A 26,073-nucleotide genomic window follows, 5' to 3' on the forward strand; every position below is an offset into this window, starting at 1 on the left:
ACATTGCTGCCCAATCAAGGTTTTGTGAATTGTAGTAAAAATCTCACGCTTTTAGTTTGTACTCAAAATAAGAACTATGTTCACTGTTTGTGTACAAACTTGAAGCAAAATAAAAGATAACACAACCCAATGCCTGAGTCGAGTAGTAGCACTAGCAATATCTCACGCTTAGCAAACTATCTTCAACATGAATACCCAATATGTTATTATGGTATTAAAGTATCTCGACGAATTGCTTATATTGAGGATAATGAGGGGCGTCGATTTTTCAGTTGCCAAAACTTTGAGGTACTTTTCATTTGTTGGTGGTCTTATTTGCTAATTTGTGTTGGTAATGTTTTGCTTACAGATTTCAGTACTGGTCAATTGTGTAGACTAGACAAACTTGTGGGTTTTTCTGTCGGTATGATTAAGAAATATTAGCATATGGCCAAAGGACAATTAACTGATTAAAAATTGAACTTCATAAGATATAGGCATTAATGAACATCCAAACCACTCGACCTCGACTAGAAATTGATTTAGAGAGGCGTAAAAGAAAACTGGAGAAAACCAGTTTCATTATAGCAATTTCAATGTCGTGGTTATTTGTTTGACAATTTATTTTGAAAAATTCTGAACAATTTTATAGCGACATGTACTACATATTTGGGCTCGGTGTATATGCATTTTTAGTAGTTGTAATTAAAATATAGTTTTATTGTTCGCACATTAAATTTGTATTTTGGGACTCGTGTGAATGGACAATAGTAGTACTTGTATGTAGAATTGAAAAATTATTATGGATGTATTTTAGCTCTTTTTTCATTAACTATTTTAGTTATTGAAAATGAATCCACAGTATATGAAATGTGTAATTTATCTATTTTTTTTCTTTCGGGTGTGTCTAAAGCTTAGATCATTTCGATCACTATTAGATTTGGTAGCAAAACGATAATCTTACTTTTTATTTATCTATTACAAATAAGATACCATTGAAAAATGTAAATATTTATTATTTGTAAAATCGTAATAATTTCAAAACTATTCTTATATAGGGATAAAAAATTAGTTTTGTGTTTAAAATTTAAGTACAATGTGATATTGCTCAATATAAGAAAAAAGACAAAAGAGTGAGTAGTTAATATTATATATGGGAGTGAGAGAAAAAAATAATAAATAAGAATAAATAAATATTATTTTAATAGAATATAAAAAGTATAGGGAATGAGATGTGTGAGGTTTTTTGAAAGATTAATAAAATTTAGGATAAAATTTTAAAAATTGTGTATTTTAGCTAAAATCTAGGAAAATTTATAGAGAATTAATGAGACTCTTATGTAGACTATTGTTTAGCTTTGACAATCTTGGAGACAATCTCAACCGCCACCATCTCACTTCTATGAATTTAACTTCCTGAGTTTTAGAGTAGCAATGAAGGTAAATGGATATCAAGCATGTGAATACGGAATTTTAAATATATGACAACTTATTTATATAATTCTAAGACCGTTACGTAACATTTTAAAGGAGTAATATTATTCCATTTAAAAAAAAAAAGATCATCATTCATTTTTCCATTATCTTATCATTATTTTATGGTATTGTATTAAATTATTGATGATGTTTCATTTATGGACCTATTATTTAAGATCACATCAATAAATATTGAGAAGAAGATGATAACTAAATTTTTTCCCAATTTAAAATTATATATATGGACATACAAATAATTGCAAATGAATCCTAGTCACGGAGCCAAAGGTTTTGATTTTCAAAACACTCAAGAACAGAAGGAAAAAAAAAGTTTAGAACCACTTCTAAGCAGTCGGGTTGTTATATGAAGTAGAGTAGCCCTCCTATCAACTGCTGTCACGTCATAAATAACACAATAATTTCAATACTCTCAACCACATAGAATAGAATAGATCATTCGCAAGACATAGATTTCACCCACGAGCCATTCCCTTGCATTTTTTCCTCTTTCCTCTTCCACTTATCACAAACCCATCATCTATTTGCATCAATTTCAACTCAACTCAATTCACTTCAACATCCAAACTCAACCTATTGTTAGTGATTAAAGAAGTGATTTTAAGTGTATTGATATATTTTTTATTTTTTAAAAATATTTAAATATATTAAAAAATGTGAAAAAAATAAAAAAAAAATTAAAAAATAACTAGCAATTTAATCAGGCGGTGCTACTTAGGTGACGTAGTAGCACTGCTCATGATCGAAATTCCATAGACGCGTATAACTTTTGAACCCTTCCAATCGGTATTGCAATATCCTTAAACTCCTTCAAACCGGTCGAGCCCCGTCGCGGCTCGGTGGCAAGGTCGGTCGACTCTATGTTTTTTGCACTTTCGTTGAAGAGGAATGAGGGCACATGAGAGAGGGCTGTGATGAGTTGTTGGTCAGTAGGGGTGTAAATTTAAACCGGAAAACCGGAAAACCGGTCCGGACCGGACCGAACCGGACCGGTTGGTCCGGTTTTGAACCGGTCCGGTCCGGAACCGGTTCCTATTTTATGAAAACCGGCCGGTTCCGGTCCGGTTCCGGTTTCTTAGTTTCCGGGACCGGACCGGACCGAACCGGACCGGTTGGAAAAAAAAATATAAAAATTAATTTTATATATTATACAAAATATTTATATATATAATATATAATTATATGTTAAATTTTTATATATAATATATATAATTATATATTATATATGAAAAAATTTCATATTATAATTTATAAATAATAACATAAAATGTTTATCTTAAATATGAATATTTGTAATTTATTTGATCATATGTTATTAATATAATTATATATAAGATAATGTTGTTATAATTTATAAAATAAAAGTTTAATCTTAAAAATGAAAATTTAATTGATCATATGCTTTAAGCATAATATATATATTAAATTATTAATAACATTTTATAATAAGAATTAATACTTTATTATATATTTTTTACATTTAAAAAAAACGAGAAAACCGGACCGGACCGGACCGGAAACTGGTAAAACCGGAGGTACCGGTTTAGGTGGGTAATCGGGGCGTAATCGGTTTTGAAAAATACAAAACCGGTACATACCGGTTCGGTCCTAAATTTTGTCTAAAACCGGACCGGACCGGATCGGTTACACCCCTATTAGTCAGGTGTGGATAAAAGCACAGTATGTAAAATAAAAAACTTACGTGGTGGGCTATTATTGAAGGGCGTTGAGTGTTGATAGAATAAAAACAGCCGAACCGGTTTGAAGGATTTCTCAAAAAAGTTGGGCCGAACTCTGAGTCCAGTTCTCCAAACCCCTCTCATGGATATCCAAACCGGCATTGGCAGCCGCTGTCCACTCCGATTCTCCGAACCTCCGTTGGAACCCACCTTGAAACCACACCACCGCCCACTCACTACGCTCAATCTCAGAAGGTTAGTCAATCTCAATCATCCCTGTTTTCCCAATTATTGTTCCTTTCGCTTTTCTTTTTTGTAATTCAACATTAAAATAAAGACAGCCGTCTACCTATGGTTGTGTTTCTCAAAGTTCGAAGCTTCTTCTGCACGATACAATCCAAAGGATTGCAAACCCTAAATCCCTTTTTTTCATTGAGTGTATTTTTTCACTCGGACTGCTCTACTCATTCGGAATCATCGGGCTTTTCAAGACCAAAAACTGCCCAAAACAATGTGGCAATCTTCTGGGATCTGGACAATAAACCACCGAACTCGTTCCCACCATATGAAGCCGCTGCCAAGCTAAAGGCGGCGGCGTCTTCTTTTGGGGTTGTTAGATACATGGTGGCGTATGCAAATCGCCACGCGTTTGCCTATGTCCCGCAAGTTGTTAGGGAGCATAGGAAAGAGAGGAGGAAGAAGTCGAACCCGTTGAAGAATAGGGGGCTGACTAAGGCAGTTGAGCCGCATCTCTGTCGAGTTTGTGGGAGAAAATTTTACACGAATGAGAAGCTTGTGAATCATTTCAAGCAAATACATGAGCCGGAGCATATAAAGAGGCTGAATCAGATAGAGTCAGCGAGGGGGGCGAGGAGAGTGAAGTTGGTGGCTAAGTATTCCATGAAAATGGAGAAGTATAAGAATGCTTCAAGGGGCATTTTGAACCCCAATGTAGGGTATAGTTTGGCCGATGAGTTGAAGCGGGCAGGGTTTTGGGTTCGAACGGTGCCGGATATTCCACAAGAGGCGGATGCTACCTTAAAAAATCATATGGTGGATATGATGGACAGAAGGAGAGTTGAGTGTATGTTGCTTGTATCAGATGATTTAGATTTCGTGGATATTTTGAAGGAAGCAAAACTGAGATGTCTGAGGACGGTTGTTGTTGGGGATACGAACGATGGAGCTTTGAAAAGGGTTGCAGATGTGGGGTTTTCATGGATGGAAGTTTTGATGGGAAAGGCTAAGAAAGAGGCAGGATCGGTCCTTGGGAAATGGAAGGACCGTGATGTTTTGAAGAGATTAGAGTGGACATACAACCCTGAAGTGGAGAAAAAGGTATATGATTTTGAGGATGATGTTGAGGATATCGAGGATAAGGCTTTTGAAGGAATTGTTCGTGGGAGGGTTGACGATAATAACATACAAGAGGAGGATAACAGCGCTTGGTGGGAGCTGGACTCTGGTGATGAAGTGGTTTCCTCACAATCACTAAAGAGATTGGAGTGACATACAACCCATACTCGAAGAATAATGTTGTAAATGATTCCGAGGATGAGACTGTTGAGGAGACTGATATCTGTTTTGAAGACTACATGCAAAACGAAGACAGCAGTACTTGGTCAGATCCGGACTCAAATCCTGATGCCGTCTCTTCACAATCATGTAGATGGCTGATGGTGGTTTGTTTGTATTTTATGAGTTTGTTATGTGGGAAACCGGGAAGTTAACTTACCTTCTCTTGGCTAGCATTTATCAGATAATGACAGAATTAAACAGTTGGATCATCAATACATGATACAAGGCAGTCAAAGTCCCCGCCACCCCGACTTCCAAGTATTACAGAATTCATCGATACATGAAAGCACGCATTTTTCCATTTTACAATCCAGTAAACAGCGAGTACCAAAACCAGAGGAAGCCGGGCCTGAAGGCAGCTGATTTCTTTTGAGGAAGTTGAAATAATTATATCGTTAGCATTTGAATCTTGAAATAATATGTTCAATTGCATGGATCTTAAAACAGGTTGTATGGTCCTATAGATAGATGAAGGTGTAGTTGCATTAGCCTTGATTCTGATGCAAGTCCAATGCCCTGGATTTCACTGACAAGTCTTGTGCGAAATTCTCTATGCTTCTCTTCTTGCATAGGGCATGTAATTTTAACCTGATGCAAAGTACCGTCTCTACTTCAATTATTTGAGACTGAATTGTCGCAAGTTCTGTTTCTTGCATGGGGCAGTGATTTTGTGTAAGGTATGAAGTGCTGTTTAAATTTATGGAGGGATGCTAGAGTCTAGACGATTGGCATCTGGGGACAATTGCAAATATATTTTCTGCAAAACGAATAACAGGATTCTTTTTCACCTCCCAAGCCCATTCCCTAAGGTCCAATATGCTCGCCATTCTCACCCCAGGCTGTTTATACTATTTAGTGTTGGGAGGCACAGTTAATCCAGTGGGGATTTTGAGTGAATCGGATTTCCCTCCGGCTAGAGGCGTGGCACATTGATTTTCGGGATCTACTGATACTTTTGGGTCCTGCACAGTTCAACAAGAATGGCTATTCTTTAAGACGGAATCATGCAGCTCAACTACTCACACGAATGTTCATGCTCCTCTAAAGTTTCAGAATTTGCAGACATTGCTGTTGCCAGCCAACTCAATTGCAAAAGCTTCGACAAGAGGGGGGTTTCACCCTGCAGTGTCATTCTCCATCATCTACTTTGGGAATAATCATCATTCATTGCAAGTTGTTATGATATAAAATAAATAATAAAATCTACATATTTTCATCAACTTAGATTTTTTGGGACAGTTGGTGATTTTACATGGTATCAGAGTAGAGGTCCTGAGTTCAAATTCTGACTTTACACTCTATCACATTTAATTAAATATTCTATGTGTTGGGCCACCTATTGAGGAGAAGTCTGACTCATACGTGAGGGGAGTGTTAAGATGTAAAATAAATAATAAAATCTATCTCTTTCAATCAACTTAAACTTTCGGGATAATTAGTGATTTTATACAAGTGATTAAGTAGAGCCATAAAATACCTCTTATGGAATTGATGTTTACAAGAGAATTTAGATATAAGAGGGGAAATTCAGTACAACCTATCAATCCGCCGCAGTTCTTTTGCAACATCAACCATGGTTGGCCTGATCTCTGGTTCCAAGTCTACGCATGCGAGAGCCAACTGCAACACTGCTTGCAATTGCTGCTCCATACCTGCTACTTCCCCCTCTGCCAAGATTGCAGCATCCACGATCTCGTTTATTCTTCGGTTTCTTACGGACTCTACCATGTGAAGAGCACGTCGTCCTGTTAAAAGAACTAAAAGAAGTACACCAAAACTGTAGACATCAGTCTTTTCTGTTACGTAGGACGTTTGAACATAATTCGGGCATTGATAACCTCGGCCATACCCAGAAAACGAAACTCGGACGCAGGTTTCACCCTCGGGAATTGTTATGCAATCAAAAAAGTTTGACAATTTGGGAACATCATGTTGGTCAAAGACGATAGAAAACACGGATATTTGCCTATGGATTATGGGTCTGGAGAAGGCAGTATGGAGATACGAAATCGCATGAGATATGTCCCTCGCAATCTTTAATCTCCTCTGCCACGCCATAGGCCGTCTTTGTTGGGGAACTCCATCATCATCGGAGGCATAAATTCGAGCAGCAAGAGTCCCATTCGTGATAGATTCATACACTAAAATGGGCAATGGAGTCTCGAGACAGCATCCTATTAGCTTCACAGCATGCTTGTGAGGCCTAATCTTTGCAGAAATAGCGATGTCGGTGAAGATACTCTCGATCGGACATGGATTTCTTCCATCTTTCTTAATGGAAATGGTTCGCCCTTCAAGAGAACCCTTGTACCATATGTTGTACGCGTCAACGCGTAGAACAAGCCCTGGATCAAAGTTGTTGGTTGCAGACACGAGCTCTTGGTAAGAGAAGATACGGATGGGAATAGGCCTACCATTACAAGCGGCAACCAGCTTCTCCAATAGCATGCTTCCATTCTCTAGAAAGGCTTTCACCCCCTCTGTTTTTCGTTTTCCGGCCATTCTTAACAAATGATCTCTTTCGTTCCTCCCCATTCTGCGAGCTATTAACCTTTACCACATTAAAATCCACGAAAGTACAGAGAAAATTCGCGGAAAGTGGGTGGAGCTGGGTTTGATTCAGAGGTTCGACGACCGTTTCATTGGTCAACATTCCCACGCGGACAGAGATGCGTTAAAATAAGAAAAAATAATTTATAATAATTTAAAATGGTTATTTAAGAATAGTAATAAAATAATTTATAAATAGTAATAAAATAATTTAAGTTAAGATATTTTATTAAGTTTTGAAAAATAAGAAAAAATTAAATAAAAATATTATAAAATTAAATAATTATTTGAATACAATTTATAATATTATTTTTGTTTTGATATTTGAAAAAATTGAATTCTTTTTTATATTTTATTTGAAAGTTTAGAAAGATTGTAATGATTAAATAAAATTATTAAATATTTGAAATTAAAAAGTGTTTTGTATTTGACTGATATTTGAAAATAAAGATTTGAAAATAAAGATTTGAAAATATCTAAAAATATTTGAAAATACTCCAATACTCAAACAAGGCCTAAGGCTCCTTTGGACACTAAAGTATTTCAAAATCATGTGAATAATAGTAAAATAATTGGAATTAAAATATTTTATTGTGTTTTAAAAAAGAATAGAGAAAAAATTGAATATAAATATTTATAAAATCAAGAAATTGTTTGAATATAATTTTTGTTTTGAAGTTTGTAAAAATTTATTGATTTTTGTTTGTTTTGAAATTTGTAATAATTTTAATGATGATATGAAAGGTTGAAATTTAAAATTTAAAATTATTTTTTATTTGAATAATGTTTGAGAATGAATATATGAAAAGTTTTGAGAATTTTGTCTCTCGTCTGAGTCTCCAAACGAGCCTAACCCAACCAAATGATTGTGCAGATATTGCCAGCAATTTTTCAAACGTACCCTCTAGAATAAATACTCTTTCTTGTTAGATATGGCTCGGTTTCAGAATTCAGGAGCAAGATCTATAAGCGCAGCATCCCACTCAGAGGGAAGGAAATTCCAAATCCTCCAAACAATCCAATTTGCATACCAGTGACAGTAAGCTGGTTAGCACTGTTCCATTTGAGCATTGCAAAAACAGTATGTAGTCCAACATTTTGGAGACATTGCTGCAAGAATCCGTGCATGGCTTCATGAGCAGGCATTCCCCAGCATCTGTCAGACCTGGTTTGAAAACACTGTAATTTCTTCATCTTTCTTTGAACTTGGACAATTTTCTCATAGCTATAAAATGCAAGAATCCAAATGTGCAAAAAAAAAAAAAACAAAGAAAGAATGAAAAAAACTCCACTGGCTAGAGTACCTCAGACAAGCCAACAACAATGAGAAAATGGCAAACAAGGATGAGAAAAACCAACCCAAAGAAAAGAACAAGCCAACGAATGGCTCGATCCCCTTCTACCAGCAAGGTATTGAACTACCTCTTAAACTACTAACAGCACGATTGTATTCAACCCACTAATTGGTCCCAAAAATGAAAGCTTTAGCCCTGTCATACAATTTTTCAAGCTTCCAAGTTATTAGATCTCCTGCTTCTACAGGCAATCCCTGCAAAGATGTCAACATCTTCTGAGCAAAGATACAAATATACCATCAAAGGAATGCAAGGATATCTACACCCTGTGACTTTGGCTTCTTGTCCCATGTGTTGACGTTCTGATCAGAGATGAGCAAGGAGTTCTATTCAATCAAGTAGCACGTGAGAGACTAAAACCAACACAAAAAAGTTCAAAGAATAAACTAACATATAGAATGTTAACTCCAGGAACCAATCAAAATGGTGGGAACCGATTAGGTCAGTAGAGCCACCAAACTGCACACGGACTGCCTACCCTGTCACCTGAAGAAGCAATTCCAAGAAGGTGACAATAAAGATCCTAATTTATGTCTAAAATAAAAGTTTCTCTTCTGTTCTTAATTTCCTTACAGTCCAAAGGCATAAAAGTGTACAATTCACAATACCATGCATCCAACACATTGGATGCTATAGCCTACAGACTGGCCAAGTGATTAATGCCTGAGTGGAATGTTCATGTAACAACACTGATCAAAGAGCACATCCACTCCCAGCAACTATAGCATATTACAAAAAAAGAAAATAGAAAAAAGAAAATAAAAACTATGCATCAAGAGGATGAAGAGTGTAAGGAGAAGCACCATTGCACCAGTGAATTCCAAGGTTCAGAAACAGAAAGTGAACTATAAACACATCGTGCAGTCAATCCATACCAAAATAGCGGGAACATAAACATAGATATCACACATCTCTTAAGGGATATAGGAGTAAAAATTCCCATTGCAACAAATGTTTTTATTTATTTATTTCAATTGCAATCGAGATGATGAAATGAAGTCCACAAATCGGATATCTTTGTCATCTACCACCGGTCATGGACTGTACAAGCCCTTAACTAAAAACTAACACCCTAAATAAAGCAGCAAAATGTGGTAAACAGAAATAAAATTTTCTTCAACTCTTCTCTTGATACAAACCAGCCACCCCTTAAGGAAAATGCATATCAATGGCCAATCACGGGACGTTAAATCCATTTTATGACAGTATCGAGATTATAATAAAGGCGGAAAATGAGAGCGAAAGGCAGGTAATTCATGTGAAGTAGAGAAAGTACAATGACTTGTAGGGGCAGCACAGATTCAAACATTTCACCAGGCACTCTTCTTCTTTCCCCCGGAATAATAATTAAGGTACCACCGCACGAACTTCTTTAGCCCCGTCTCTAAATCAATTGTAGGCCTATATCCGAGCTCCCTGTGTGCCAAACTTATATTCGCATGGGTAAACTTCACATCCCCATTTCTGGGCATCGGCAACACCTGCCTCTTAGCCTTTACCTTCAATAGCTTCTCCAATATACTCACAAGCTCGGTCACGGGGATCGGTGCTGTATTCCCCAGATTAAAAACCCTCAACTGCGCCGGACCCTTCTTCTTCCCACCACTTCCAGTGCTCTTCTTCGCCGTGTCCAAGGCCGCCAAGCACCCCTTCACAATGTCATCAATGTAGGTGAAATCCCTGGCCACCGTCCCATGATCAGAAGCCTCGAATATCGTAATTGGCTTACCCTTTAGAATATCCTTTGTAAAGAAGAAATACGCCATGTCCGGCCGACCCCAAGGCCCGTACACCGTGAAAAATCTTAACCCTGTAATAGAAAGCCCGTATATATGGTTATAAGTGTGTGCAATTTCCTCACCAGCCTTCTTTGTCGCTGCGTAAAGGCTCGCCGGTTGGTCGGTCCTGTCCTTTTCCGAGAACGGTACCTTGGAATTCAATCCGTAGACCGAACTCGAAGATGCCCACACGATCGAAGGCTGCGGATTCGCTGACTTACATACTTCCAGAAGGTTGACCAGCCCGGCAATGTTGCTGTTCACATAGGAGCCCGGGTTTTGCATCGCGTAGCGCACGCCAGCCTGCGCGGCAAGGTGCATCACGTGGGTGAACGCCACGACGTCGAAGAGTTTTTGAAGAAGCGACGCGTCGTTGATGTCGCCCTCGACAACGAATACCCCGGCACGCTCCAAGAGCTTCTCGCGGGCGCGCTTAAGGCTGGGATCGTAGTAATGGTTGAAACTGTCAATGCCCAGCACGCCGTCGCCGCGGCGCTTGAGCGCGACAGAGACGTGAGTCCCGACGAAGCCGGCTGCGCCGGTGACTAGGACGGTGAGGCCGGAGTCGGAGCGCTTGCGAGCCGAGCGGCTGACCCGACGTTCCCATTCGCGGCCGCCCCAGGTGTCGGACCCGAGGGCTCGGCGCGAGGACGAGGGTGGGGCCGCCGAAGGATGGGTGAGGAAGAAGAACAGGAGGATGAAGGCCACAAAGAAGGACCAGAAGGTAATTTTGGAGTGCAACCGCAGGCGCTGAACGTACGGTGTGTGTTTGTCCGGTTTGAACTTTCCGGGGGTAGAGGGGAGATCATCAAGGCGGGAAATTGTGGTCTTGAGCTGAGACATTGGCCCTAAATTTCTTATTACAGGGAGGATATTTGTGGGTTAGGGTTCAAAATGTTTCTGGGTTCGTGTGGGAAGAGGGGGTGGATGATGGAGTGTTTGGTTGGAGAGAAAATGGGTTGGGAATGTGTTGCGCTATTGCTGTTGACGATGATGTCCCGTGTTCTTCAGAAATAGGGTGTCGCTTTAAGGGAAAAAAATGGCAAATTGGGAACGTTCACCGAATTGGGGATATGGCAATATGCCGTTTTCTTAAAACAAAAAAACAAAAAAAACAATAATAATAGGATGGATGTTTACACTTTCGGTTCATCTTTTCACTGATTTTGATTAATAATTACATATAAATATAAATATTTAATTTTTTTATCTTTATATGGTAAGACGTTTATTTAGGTAAAACGTTTGTAAAGTATAATTTAGGTTAATAGAATCCGCTCTCAATGCCATTTTCTTAATTATTTTTTTCTGTCATGAGTTGGTATCACTCTCTTTCTCGGGTATCAATCGACCTTCAATTTTGTTTTGAAAAATCTTTGTTAAAATGGAATGAGAAATTTGAGAGATGGTTTGTAGTTTAAGTTTGGGCCAATCGCTTCCTTTGGAGCTCTCTTTTTTGTTTTTTTGGTTATGTTTATCTTATTAACATCTACAACACAACAATGAAGTGCTGTTTGGCTAATCTTCTGTCCCTTTGTTTTTCAGTTTCTTTTCTACTCTCTTTCACCCTAACCTCCTCGCCCAAAACCCAACGAGAGGCCCTAAAGCCTTAACACTAGAACTCTACCCCTCTCAACTCTCTCATCCTCATTTCTTTTCCCTTATTTTTCTTCACTTCCCTCAACACTTTGAAGTAGGCCTGCAACCCGACCTGGTACAGTCATGTTTGTGCTTGACTTGACCCGAATGCCACCCATCACTGTTAGGCTTCACACATCCAATTGTAAACCACTTAAGCCAGCCACTGCAGGAAGCAAACACCCACGTTCCACGGCCAAGTCAACTGCGCAAGCCACCCATCACTGTCAAGTCCTCTCTGCACGACGAAGATTACCGTATGTGAAGCCTCCGCATAACCAACTATCTCTGATTTTATGAATGAAAAAGAGTATTTATGGTGCTTCAGCCATTTCTTGATAGCGGCCAGGGACGTCGCCCACATTTTTTATATTATTATTATCGAAAGCTCTAATATTTCATACTGATGATAGGTGTAAGTAGACTATAAGATTTGATATTGTTTAGAAGAGAAGCTCTTACTCTTTATAATGATTCAAATAAGATTTTAATTGTATTATTAACTAGTATTTTTTGAACATTAGCTAGATGTGATTAGGTTTTCCTTACAAATAACGTTATTCTTCATTTTGATTTTGTCTTCTCCAATCGCACTCACTAATATAACTTACTTTAAGGCTTTGAATTGGTCGTAAGATTTAACGAAAGGAAAGAGAAAGGAAAATAGAGAGGAAAGATAGAAGATGATTAAGATGGAAGGTGATATAGACGAAGAGGTTCGGTTGAAACAGTAGTGGCAAGAAGCTGAAAAGTAAAACTTGGAAAGAAGGCAAAGCCTTTTTTTACAATAACACTTTAAATGAAGAACCTTGTTTTCTAATTAAAGTCAGGCGTTGTCTCTCTTAGATATAAAATATTTAAGTGATGAATCACACTGAATATATCTAATTTAATTCTTCAAGATCTCATCCGGAAGATTACATTTTAAGAAAGAAGATCAAAGTTCAAGAAATATTTGCAGGTTTTATTATATAGGGCTGATTTAGATAGTAAGATGAGTTGAATTGATTTTAGATAAAAATTGAAAGTTAAATAAGATATTGTTAAAATATTATATTTTAATATTATTATTATTTTAGAATTTGAAAAAATTAAATTAAGATTTAAAAAAATTATAATAATAAGATGTAATTAAACCCTGAATCTAAACGAGCCTTTAGACCTCTTGCTTCATTTTTGACACGTCCTCTTTCGATGTTTTCATTAGTATATATCCGCCCACAACTCATCCCTTTACTCTGCAGCATCTTTGATCTTTGTTTTAAAAATAAATATAGATAGAAGTTATTATTAGAAGTATCTATTTTGTACACATGATATGATATCATCTAGATTACACATCTTTTCAAGTGAGTGTTGGTAACAATAAACTAGAAACAGCCACGCAGTGAGTACAAAATATACACTGCTATAGTGGATTCTCTCTACAAAGCCGCTGCGGGACGGTCGGGCTAATAAACATAGAAGAGCAGCCTTCCAATTACTGCTTGCCACGTAAGAAAATACACCATAAGAGAAATAGGTTCCATCACACAGAAACACTTCTAATCAAAAGCAGCCCTACTGATTTCGCCCAAGAGCACTTCGTGTTTTCCTCTGTTCATCTTCCTCACTATCCCTATCTTCCTCAATTGGGTTTACAAAATTCAATTTGTATAAGTCTTCGGCGGTGGCTGGAGAGAAGCATCATATGGCATTCAAACTCCAGTAAAAAGCAAGTAAATAAATTTCATATCCAATTTCTAAAAACACATGAGTAAAGTAAACAGAACAATGGAATTGGATTAAATTAACAAAAGAAAAAAGAAGAAGATGATGATGGTCTCCTGGAAAATTTCTCAATTTCTCTGTTTCTATTTTGATGGATTGAAGTATTAGGGTTTATGTTGGAGGTATGAAGCTTGGCTGTTTGTATCAAGGAAAAGGATGATGGAAACGAAGAAGACCTGCTGCGATGGAGAACACAGTGTGCGTACAAGGTGTTTACTAAAATGTAGAAGAGAAAATCACAAGTGTATTGTATTACTATGGGATCGATTATCTTCCCCTTCCAATATCACAAGTGTAGAAGCAAGACTTGGTCGTTCTTTTCCCCTTCCAATATCAGTCCCATCAATCATTTTTTCCTTTTGCAGATGATGTAAATGCAAGTTCACATAGAAGAACATGAAGTAGAAACAGAACAGGGTTAGCCTCTGTGTCGCTAGAGGAGACAAAGACATGTGGGTTTCAATTGTACGAAGGCGAGAGAGGTGGGTGCCGTGCGAGAGGGGGGGTGCGAGCTGCCGTTCGATGGGGCAGAGAGGGGGGTGCGAAGGCAGAGAGGGGGTGCGAAGGGTTTCTACTAATCTACAATAATCAGATGTAATGCAACACAAGATAGCTTAGATGGAAAGCCTAGGTGTTGGCTAATTAGTGGTGGGCTGCTCTTCTATGTTTATTAGCCCGACCGCTCCCCAGGTTTTCTCTTCTCTCTAATATTACTCTTGTTCTAATGGCTAAAGGTTATACATACAAGAAAATTTTATTTGATATTCTTTCTTGTTAATTTTATCTTTTGTTAGATAATTGATTCTTTCATATTTTTTAAATGCTTCACTTATTTTGAGAAATATGGAAATAAAATTTAAATTGAACTTATTATCCTAATATGTTAGTAGTAATTCCTCATCAGATACAGATAAAAGATATAATAAAGCGAGAAATGAATTTCTTAATATAAATTTTATCTTAATATTTTTTTAACTAAGATGAATGTAGTTTTAAAATAAATTATATTATTGTAATTGTGTGCATTTGATAATTTATATATAATTTTGTGTCATTAATATGTGATAATGTTTCTATTAATACTAAAAAATGCACAACAAACCAAAATATATGAAAGAGTCACTCCCGGCCCACTTAAGTAGTCCAATATTAGATGAGACGGTTTGAAACTCACGATGATAATACAGAGCAATAGTACAGTACCCGTACGTATATCTATAATAGTAAATAGAAAAATAAATACATAAAATATAAATAGAAATAAAAATACATAGATTTAAATAATTTGGCATAAAATCTATATCTACGAATCGTTTAACAAATAAATTTATTATAACATAAATATTTTATAATATTTCATGATCTTTCATTTTTTTATATACAATAAAAATCCGATATCTCTTTTCTAAAAGCTTTCTTTTTAAAATTGAAGACGATACTCTCTATGTTCTCACAACCCCCTTCTCTCATGTCTCGGATCTTTTTTATTGCATCTCGTACGTCGTAGGTGAGAAAATCAGCCTTTTATCCGATTCCTCTTTTACGTGTCTCACTTCCTTTCTTTCATTTCTCATTTTTATTTTTTTTGGTCGCTCTCCTCCTTTCTCTTTAACCCTTGCTTTCTAATTCCAATGATGCCCTTGGGCTGGGCTGTAATGCCATATGGGCCAGGGGGATTTTACCCCTAACAGTTTTCCTCCCTTTTGTTTTTGTTTTTGTTTTTTTTTTCAGTGATTTGTGAAAGAAGGGTGATTGATGTGATTTGCGTTGCAAGTTTCCTTTCTATTTAGGCATCAGTCGCCTCTTTCATATTAAAAAGTCAAATAAAAAATCTCCAAAAATAATTCAGCAGACAATTGGTTTGTTCACAATATATATATAATTAGATATTTTGCTGATACAAATTGTGGATTTTTTTTTTTTTGAAAAGCACAAATTGTGGATCTTGACCCGTCGTCTCTATCCGATTGGATGCATATAATCTTATATATTAATGTCCATTTTCTTTCTTTTAAAGAGTGATGAGGTTTTAATATTATAATGGACAAAAATCAGAGAATTATTATATAATAACAATCTTTTAAAAAAGAAATAAAAATCAGAGTCCATTGTCCCACAAATAAAACAAAAGACTTGGGGATATAATATAGGGTTTTTAATATAACTATAAAGTAGGGGCGACTCCACTTGCTAGATCTTACACGAGATTCCATTACTTGATCCCATCCGGGAAAAGATAATATATCTTGTTGGAATCCTCGTATTGTCCACTACAACTGTTCCGATATTTTTTTTGTCTGTCCGGCCCTTTTTTTTTTTTTTTTTAAATTATTTAGTTATTTATGACCTTATGGATTCGATCAAATCAATTTCAATTTTTTTAAATTATTCTAATTGTCTCGTTTGTATTATTATTATTATAGGAAAATAATTTATTAGAATTTTAAAATGTGAAATTTTTATATATTATTTTTTAAAAATAGATAGATTTTAGATATATATATATATATATATAAAAAATATTTTTTAATGATAGATCATACTTGAAGAAAACAAATATGCAAAACTTGCAACTTCGAGACTCATGGCACCTTTTGGATTGAGAGTTGATTTCAACTCATCTCATTTAATAATAATAATTTTTCTAAATTTTCACAAAATATAATAAATAATTTATTTTTTTAAATTCTGAAATAATAATAATATTAAAAAATAATATTATAATAATATTTTATTCAACTTTCATCAAAACTCACTATCCAAACCTCATGATTAAATCGCATTGCATTGGTTTCATAAGCAATTATTGAAAGTGGAAAAATTCTACACATCATCTCCACACCATACAGGATACACCACACATGATTTTTTAATTTTTTTTACCAAATGTGTGATATATGAATGATGCGTAAAAGAACTCAATTAGTTTATGGGGAATAAAACCAACAAAAATTTAAAAAAATAAAAGTAAGTGTTGTGTGTGGTATATGAGATGATGAACAACAAATCTCCAATTATTATTTTAAATTCCGGAGACATTTATAATTTGTTTTTGTCTTTGTTTTCTTTTTCTCGATAAGTTAAGTATTACATAGATAAACTAAATGGTTACAAAGATACAAGATTCAGTAGGATGAGAGTCCTCAACAATTTTCCCAAAACAAGCAAAGACAACATCGAAAATAAAAATAAAAATAAAAAAACAGGGTAAGCCAAAAGTTTGACCCCAACCCATTCCCACAGGAGGAAGCCGCTCTAAAGCGATTTTAACATAGTCTGATAACTGACTATAATCCTATGACTAAAAGCTGCAGTCGAGAGCAGTGCGCTGCATTTTGTTGATCTAGTCCAATAGTAAGAGACTATCACGACCACATCGTCTTAATTGCTGGTTAGGAAAAACATGAATATAGGAGAATAACAATTTGAAGATGACCCTATACACTAGCGAAGGACCACCAACGACGGTGATGGCACATGTGAGATACGCGCTACACTAAGCAACAAAGGAGCACACGAATATGAAATACCCAAAGCTACTGGCCCCAATGGTGTAGCTCGTGGCGGCAGAAACTCCCTTTGGTGCAGCGGCATGTAAGGCCCATGAGCACTGTAAGTTGCGCATGAGCCACATGTGCCACTCGCTTGGACAGATTTCTTCCACCGTCCGACAAAATCGGCGGTTGGGGAGACTGTGGCGGTCGAATATGGCCGACAAGCAGCAAATCGAAACAACTTATTACTATCACTAGAAAATTTAAAAAGAAACCATACATAAACCTAAAACTAGGGGCTATGCAAGTGGAGTGGGCGGAGACAAAGTTAGATAAAGAAATTAATTTTTAATAATAAAATTTGCTTTTTTTTAAAATGATTATATGATATTTACATGCTTCACAATGATCTATTTTTTATTTTTAAACACTTCTGATTTATTGCGCAGAAATAAAAATTGCGATTCTTTAAACATTTCGGTAATATAAGGGGGAAAAAAAGAAAATAAAAGATTCTTTTTCTTTTTTCTTTTTTTTTAAGGAAAGATTCTTTACTTTTAGATACCTCTTTTGCAGGAAAAAAAAAAAAAAAAGATACCTCTTTCACTCCACAAGTTGGATGGTGTCTCCCCCTATCGGGAATATCCGTATCAAATCAGCTTCAAGCTGGTCGTTCACAACTCCGATCACTCACTGCCTCACATAGTCACTGAGAGCCTTCTCTTCTCAGCCGTCAAGCTCCTTCCTCCTTCCACGGAGAGAGAGAGAGGGGGGGAGAGAAATTGATAGGCCATGGAAGCCAGAAACGTCCTCCGCTTCTCGTTTCTTTTTCTGGGTGTCTCCCTTGTCCTACTTTTCACCTTTGTTCACCTCCCCTACGAGCCGCCACGCATGACTGACCTCCTTGATTGTGCCACCAACTCACCGTGGTGCACCTCCAAGAACCGCATCCAAACCAAACAAACCACCCTCCTCAAAGAGCCTCCGAACCCCAAGCGCCGCCACAACCATGCGTCAGACACACCCCACCACCCTCTAGACCCCCTGACCATACAAGAACTCAAGAAGGTCCGCTCCATCCTCTCCTCCCACGAGCTCTTCGAGTCTTCCAGCTACTCTCTCCACTCGATCGACCTCGAGGAGCCCGAGAAACCGCTCGTCCTGAAATGGAAAAAGGGCGACCCCTTGTTACCCAGAAAGGCCTCTGTTGTGGCACGTGTCCCCGGCAAGTCACACGTGCTGACCGTCGACCTCGGCACCGGCCATGTGACCGTGCGAGAATCCGGCTTGCACTCCGGCTACCCCATGATGACGATGGAGGACATGACCCTGTCTACGTTTGCCCCGCTCGCCAACGCGGACTTCAACCGCACGATTGTCCAGCGAGGAATTGATCTTGCGGACCTCGCGTGCCTGCCGATTTCGACGGGGTGGTACGGGACGTCTGAGGAGAACAGGAGGTTGATTAAGGTACAGTGCTATTCCATGGAGGGCACTGCGAACTTCTACATGAGACCAATCGAAGGGTTGACCGTGCTCCTTGACCTGGACACCAAACAAGTGGTGGAGATATCGGATAAGGGCAGGGAGATACCAATTCCAAAGGCCGCTAACACAGACTATCGTTATTCAGTTCAGGAGCTCCATCAGGCAATGAACCCACTGAACCCGATATCCATTGAGCAACCGAAGGGTCCGAGTTTTACCATCGAAGACGAGCACCTAGTCAAATGGGCAAACTGGGAATTTCACCTGAAACCCGACGCGAGAGCCGGCGTGATAGTTTCTCGGGCCAAGGTCCTGGACCCAGATACCGGGGAGCTAAGGGACGTGATGTACAAAGGCTTTACTTCTGAATTGTTTGTGCCTTACATGGACCCCACCGATGCATGGTATTTCAAGACTTATATGGATGCAGGCGAATACGGTTTCGGGTTGCAAGCCATGCCGCTCGACCCGCTTAATGATTGTCCACGGAACGCGTATTACATGGACGGTGTGTTTGCGGCAGGTGATGGGACACCGTACGTTCGATCGAACATGATCTGCGTGTTCGAGAGCTATGCTGGCGACATCGGTTGGCGCCACTCGGAGAGTCCGATCACGGGTATGGAGGTAAGCAATACTTTTTAGCGCATATAAGCAATTATGCATACAAGAACCATCTGAATATCTGATCATTACAAGAATCATGTGGCTTCGATTAGTTTGTGTCTGTTGGCATGCGAATCCACGTGTTAGGATGCCGAACTTCTTATGTTTTGGCTTTTATTTCTTTTGGCAGATTAGAGAAGTGAGGCCAAAGGTGACGTTGGTGGTTAGAATGGCAGCATCGGTCGCAAACTATGATTACATTGTTGATTGGGAGTTCCAAACAGATGGGCTAATCAGAGTTAAGGTATGTCACAAGTCATTTTAATTTCGTGCATGTTTTTTTAAAGTGCAATTTTAGTAGATATTAAAAAAAAAAAAAAAGGAAAAATCAAAGCTTGTTTTAGAAGTTGTTCAAGGTTTAAGCTGATATGAACCAGAGATGACGATTTTTCCCTTAACAAATATGTTAATTTTCATAAGGGCTTAAATCAATTGGAAGGTGATTAAATCATTTTCTGATACTATGTTAAATATCATTTCAAAAGGCTTAAATTTCTGGAAGGCACAAATCTAATTATTTCATTAATGTTAGAATAGAATGCCCCTACCTAAGAAAGGAACGACCTAGCTCGAATGATGTCGTCTATGATTTATCTATATATCCTCTCAAGATCCTATTTTTGGTTCCTATGTAACAAGTGGATATATGGTGCTGAGCTAAATGATGTTACCTTCTTTTTGGCGGTACACTTGCAACTTTGATGACTTTATCATGCGTAATCTAATCAATCTCTTATTGCCATTAATTTTTAACCTTAGGTTGGACTTAGTGGCATTTTGATGGTGAAAGGTACCTCCTACAACCACATTAACCAAATTCCCAACCAAGAAAATCTCTATGGCACTCTTTTGTCAGAAAATGTAATTGGGGTTATCCATGACCACTACGTCACATTCTATCTCGATATGGATATCGATGGCTCAGACAATTCCTTTGTTAATGTAAATATTAAGAGGCAACAGACATCGCCGGGTGAATCACCGAGGAAAAGCTACTTGAAAGCCGTAAGAAATGTGGCTAAGACTGAGAAGGATGCGCAAATTAAGCTTAAACTCTATGACCCATCTGAGTTCCATGTGATTAACCCTTCAAAGAAGACACGGGTTGGGAACCCGGTTGGATATAAGGTTGTTCCTGGTGGCACAGCTGCTAGTTTGCTTGATCTTGAAGACCCTGCACAAAAACGGGGTGCTTTTACAAACAACCAAATATGGGTCACTCCCTACAATCAAAGTGAGCAATGGGCAGGTGGATTGTTTGTTTACCAGAGCCATGGCGAAGACACTCTAGCAACATGGTCTGACAGGTGTGTTTCTTTATTTGAGAATCTATACTCTTATATTTGAACTTTGGAAAGTATTTTATGTTTATAATGAATATGTTTTGAAATATGAGCTTGTCGCATCAACTTCTTGCCACACAACATGGCATTCTTCTATCTGTTTCAATGGCAGATTGTATCTAATGTGCTTGGAGTTTTGCCTAACTCGAAGATGCTGATATACCCAATTCGACTTGACTATTCTATATTTCAATGGCTGAGATACTCTTATTAATGGAGTTGATCTTGCAGGGATCGGCCAATTGAGAATAAGGACATTGTTCTATGGTACACACTAGGCTTCCATCACATTCCATGTCAGGAGGATTTCCCTATTATGCCAACTGTGTCATCAAGCTTTGATCTAAAGCCGGTAAATTTCTTTGAGAGCAACCCTATTCTTCGGTTCCCACCTAATGTTGAGAAGGATCTCCCCGTTTGCAAGCCTGCTGCTTCTGTCTGAACTTTTTGAGGAAGTAATGTTGAGAAGGATCTCCCTGTTTGCAAGTCTGCTGCTTCAGTCTCAACTTTGAGGAAGTAGTTCTTGGTCTTTGTTATTAATTATGTAAATGTTAAGTAGCATAGCAGTACAACTTGGTGTATCCATATGCTACTTATTGTCAGAACTCAATAAATACGAAGTAGCATATCTATATGTATATATTTTCCTAATTTTATAAATAAATGATTGCTATCCCTGACAAGAACCATTTCGAAACTTTGATCGAGATTCTTGTTTTTTAAACTTCAGAAGTCCGTGGTTCTCGCGTTAAGCATATATATGGTATAGTAAATCTAGCTAAGAAGCCTATACATTCTTGGAGTGGTGGGATTAGCTTGAATATGCGGGAATGTTGTAAACAGAAATCCCTTTTTACCAATTGCAAAGTAAAATATAATTAAAGGATGAAAAGAGAGCATCCTGCTGACCTGGAACTGAGGTTCTGATAGTGAAGGTTTCCTAATAGCCACGATACCCTACTCTTATTGCTCTCTCTCTTTTGCTTTATTGTAAAAAGAGTTCTAATGCTAATGGTGTACATCGCACTGTGCACTGCGCATTTTGGCATATTCACGGGAGACAAAAATCATGGAGAACGCTTGACCTGTTTCAATGTTTAAGAATCGATGAAGATATGTAGACTTCCACTACATGAACATTACAATGCCAAATGCCCATAAAACCCTTTGCTGGCTATAAAACCACGTCATTTAATGTCCCGTATAGTTGTTAAACTCATTTGAGTTCAATCTAATTTTAAATCAAGTCTAACATTTAAACATCCAATTCTCAAATTATTAAATTCATCTCAACTCAAAACCTCTTTACACGTAAAATCCACAATCTTTTTTAATTTAACATTTCTTTACACATGAGACCCATAATCTTTTTTAACTTCTTATAAATATATCTAAACTCATCTTAATATTTAAATATATTTAAACTCATCTTATATGGATTTTATAAAATTTACTTTATCATCTTAACTCACTATTATTTATAAATAATTCAATTTAGTTCAATTCAACTCAATATCCAAACGCAGTCAAAGAAAACAAACGAAAATGCCAAACTAAGGTTTTTATTCAAATCGGCATCATTTGGAAACCATTATTACATTGTCTATACTACAGGAAGTGAAAAGCATCACAACCATATTAGTTATTGTGCATAAAAAAAAAAACCTTCACACTATTCATAAAAAAAAACTTATATAGAGCCTGAAATCTTGAATTACCCTGTTTAATTAGATACAAAAAGATTTTCAACTCATCATCTTGTCTAATTATTAGGATTGCAACCCGACCAATCCGGTTAATGTCTGGCCCGACTCAACCTGGTTCAAGAAAAAAAATCTGATATGAGCCAACACGACCTGACCCGAGACTTGAAGCCGATCTCTAATTTTTGACCACAAACCCATCCGAAGAAGAAGAAGAAGCAGCAGCAGCTTCAGGGGGAGCGTGATTTTCTTGTTCCCCTTTGATTTTAGTTAGCTATAAACTTTGGGTAAATTAGCTTGGTTTTGATTGTCCTGTTGATCGTTTCAAATCGATGTTATTAGTATCCCTATTTTCTGAATGTTTCATCTTTTATGGCGGTCTGGCCTTTGGCCTCGGCGTCCTTCACGAAAATCTCGAAATAGTAGACGAGTCGCTTGACCGGAGCCGGGTTGTTAGCCTGAACGACCCAATGTCATGGCCGTGTAGGTTGACGCTCGTGTACTTTACGGAAAGCTTAAAGGCCCGTTTGTTTTTAGAGATGAGATGAGATGAGATGAGATTAAAGTTAAAAAATTGAATAAAATATTGTTAAAATATATTTTTTAATATTATTGTTATTTTGGGATTTGAAAAAGTTGAATTGTTTATTTTATTTTATGTGGAGATTTGGGAAAGTTGTAATGATGAGGTGAGATGAGATGAGATGAGATGAGATGTTTTTGGAAAACAAACAAAGCCTAAGTGGACACGAGCAGGAACCCCCGTTTGTCAAGGAGAAGGAATAATCTTCTTTTGGTCGGTTTCAATAACTTTTCATTGAAATGGAAATGGAATTTTGAGGGATTGACTTGCAAAAGAGAAATGAATTTTTAGGAAATGGATTTCGTTGAACGTTTATCCCCAAGTGTTGAGTCTCCACTTTTCCTTTACTGATCCCCATAGCTCAAGCTGAAACAAAATTTCCCAGAAGCAGCAGCAGGAAAAGCCATTACACCTGGACCAGTGGTTGAGCCCGTCGAGCCCGAGACTGTGCCCCAGGTCCTCGCCACCGACAACCCAAGAAGAACCTTGAATTTCAGAAAGATGAGGTTGTTGTCGAGGATGTGAAGGAGGATGAGAAGGACGATGGCGAAGATGATGAGGATGAGGACGACGACGAGGATGAGAAAGAGGATGGGATTCAAGGTGTGAATGAGAGTTCCAAGCAGAGCAGAAGCGAAAGGAAGAGTCGTAGGGCTTCGCTTTGTCAAGGAGAAGAAGAATCTTCTTTTGGTCGATTTCAGCGGGTTCGACCTGCAAGTTGCTGCAACCCGATTTTTTGGTCGGGTCGGTGCGGGCGAATGGACGGCCAGGTCCTAGCGTTTGCATAGGCTTATTAATTATTATAATTTTTTTAAATTTTAATTTTCATTTAAAATATAATAAATAATTTAATATTGGTAAAATTCCAATGAATAGCCTCCAATGTCTTCAACCATTGGACACCCAATACAATATCATAACCCCCCAGATTCAATACATGAAAAGGAACCAAAAACTTGGTACCTTGAATGCTGATATTTTCTTCACATTTGCCTTGGCTAAGTATTTTATTACCATTAGCCACCTTCACTTGAAGACTCACCTCTTTGATCACCTTCAACTTTTCTGCCTCTACGACCAATGGATTCAAGAAGTTATGAGTACTTCCTGAATCCACCAAGATTTCAATAGAAAATGAACCAATCTTGCCCAATAACTTCATTGCATTACTGTTAGTACAACCAGAGATAGCATTAATAGAAACCTCAAGTTCTTCAGACTCTTTTTCAAGAGCTGAATTCATTTCTAGCACCAACTCCTCATCCACTTGATTTTCTTCCTTCTCTACATTGCTATGCACATGCAACAAATAAACCTTTGGATTTTTACAATTATGATTGGGGTTCCATTTCTTATCACAGTGGTAACAAAGTCCATTTTTTCTTTTTTCATCCATTTGTAAAGAAGTAACCCTCTTAGCTAGAACCTGATTCCTTGGTCCTCTATTAGAAACTTCTACTGCATTATCAACAACCCCTTTCTCACCAATATTCAGATTATACTTCCAAGGCCTTCTCGAGGATAAAACATACTCTTCTTGGATCTTTGCCAATCCAAAAGTAGCCCCAAGATTAACAGGATTAAACATTTTAACTGGCAATCTGACTTCATCTTTTAACCCACTCAGAAAACAGCTAAGTTTATATTTTTCAAATAGCCCTTTCAATTGATTAGACAAGGCTTCAAACTGTGACTTGTACAAAGTGACAGAAGAGGTCTGCTTCAATTTCATCAAAGCCTCCATTGGGTCATCATATGCTGATGGCCCAAACCTCATTTGTAAAGCCAAGATCAAGGACTCCCATGAATTAAATTGGCCAGAATCCAACCCTCCTTGGTACCATATCAACGCCTCCCCTTCCATATGGTAAGAAGCCACTAACAACTTCTGATAAAATGGTGTTTGATGGTAGTCGAAATACTGAGTGGCTTTAAAAACTCACCCATTAGGATTAGTGCCATTAAAACGTGGAAAATCCAAACGCAACCCTCTATAAACTGCACTTCTATCCTCACCATTCCCCTCACGAGTTTCATGATTATTAACATGATTAGATTCAATAACAGAACGTAACATGTCAGTAAGTTGATCTAACCTTTCTGAAATACAATTGATTGCCTGCTGATGCTGGTCCAATTGCTTCTGAACCATTTGTTGCTGACCTTTCACCGAACCTCTCGTGCCTTCTGCCATTGTAGGACCGACCACTGCTGATACCACTTGTAAGGTTCAACTTACTGCACTTCCAGAACAAGTAACCTAAAGCTCGTAATGCACAAACTCAGAGACTCTCAACACAAGAACTGGCTGAAAAAGATTTCATTAGTAAACCTTGTAGAGAATTTTCGAGAAATCCTCAACCTCCAAAACAGACTTCCAAGATTATTCACATCCAACCATTATTCCTACATCTGCTTTTATAGAAGCAGATAGCCAACTAGTCTTTCTAAAACAATCATATGTAATAAAACACAAGAATACAATTGTAAAACGCAGCTATTTATTTACATCATGAAGCGCAACGTTTCATTAAAGCTTCTAAACGCAGCTTCTAAGAAATAAAACGCAAACACTTTTTATGAAGATTAAAACGATTCATTTCATTAAAGCCTTTCGTTTCTTTGATTCCTCCCGACGGTTGAAGCTGTTGCAACTAACTTCCTAACAAACTCATAACAGACTTCTCCCATGGCTTCTCTAGACTGCACCACTTCAAGGCCTCTGCTAGGCACCCTTGACATGTACTTTACGGAAAGCTTAAGTGGCCACGAGTAGGAACCCCCCGTTTGTCAAGGAGAAGGAAGAATCTTCTTTTGGTCGGTTTCAATAACTTTTCATTGAAATGTAAACGGAATTTTGAGGGATTTACTTACGAAAGATAAATGAATTTTTAGGAAATGGATTTCGTTGAACGTTTATCCCCAAGCATTGAGTCTCCACTTTTCCTTTACTCATCCCCTTAGCTCAAGCTGAA

General features: G+C 37.7%; 4 protein-coding genes across 5 annotated transcripts; 2 read left to right on the forward strand and 2 right to left on the reverse strand.

The window, feature by feature from the left end:
* The first annotated feature begins 3,161 nt into the window (after window positions 1-3,161).
* On the forward strand, window positions 3,162-5,963 carry LOC109011171. Its single transcript, XM_035687533.1, has one exon. It carries the CDS (start codon window positions 3,504-3,506, stop codon window positions 4,659-4,661), a length of 1,158 nt encoding a protein of 385 aa, XP_035543426.1. The 5' UTR covers window positions 3,162-3,503; the 3' UTR covers window positions 4,662-5,963.
* On the reverse strand, window positions 5,600-7,356 carry LOC109011179 (non-functional pseudokinase ZED1-like). Of its 2 annotated transcripts, none has more exons than XM_018992276.2 (2): window positions 6,268-7,292; window positions 5,600-5,692 (listed from the first exon to the last, which is right to left on the reverse strand). In XM_018992276.2, exons 1-2 carry the CDS (start codon window positions 7,263-7,265, stop codon window positions 5,674-5,676), a joined length of 1,017 nt encoding a protein of 338 aa, XP_018847821.1. In that variant the 5' UTR covers window positions 7,266-7,292; the 3' UTR covers window positions 5,600-5,673. The 2 variants fall into 2 exon arrangements, with proteins under 2 accessions (XP_018847821.1, XP_018847829.1); XM_018992284.2 differs by lacking the exon at window positions 5,600-5,692 and having other exon boundaries at window positions 6,141-6,487; window positions 6,580-7,356.
* A 2,215-nt stretch (window positions 7,357-9,571) lies between these two features.
* On the reverse strand, window positions 9,572-11,499 carry LOC109011165 (UDP-glucuronate 4-epimerase 3-like). Its single transcript, XM_018992252.2, has one exon. It carries the CDS (start codon window positions 11,254-11,256, stop codon window positions 9,946-9,948), a length of 1,311 nt encoding a protein of 436 aa, XP_018847797.1. The 5' UTR covers window positions 11,257-11,499; the 3' UTR covers window positions 9,572-9,945.
* A 6,395-nt stretch (window positions 11,500-17,894) lies between these two features.
* LOC109011198 (primary amine oxidase-like) lies at window positions 17,895-21,495 on the forward strand. The gene is made up of 4 exons (XM_018992306.2): window positions 17,895-19,430; window positions 19,600-19,713; window positions 20,229-20,776; window positions 21,044-21,495. The coding sequence occupies exons 1-4, from the start codon at window positions 18,108-18,110 to the stop codon at window positions 21,252-21,254; spliced, it is 2,196 nt and encodes a 731-aa protein (XP_018847851.1). The 5' UTR covers window positions 17,895-18,107; the 3' UTR covers window positions 21,255-21,495.
* The last annotated feature ends 4,578 nt before the right edge of the window (window positions 21,496-26,073 follow it).

The sequence above is a fragment of the Juglans regia genome, chromosome 2 (assembly GCF_001411555.2).
Source record: "Juglans regia cultivar Chandler chromosome 2, Walnut 2.0, whole genome shotgun sequence".
In the NCBI taxonomy this organism is placed as follows: domain Eukaryota; kingdom Viridiplantae; phylum Streptophyta; class Magnoliopsida; order Fagales; family Juglandaceae; genus Juglans; species Juglans regia.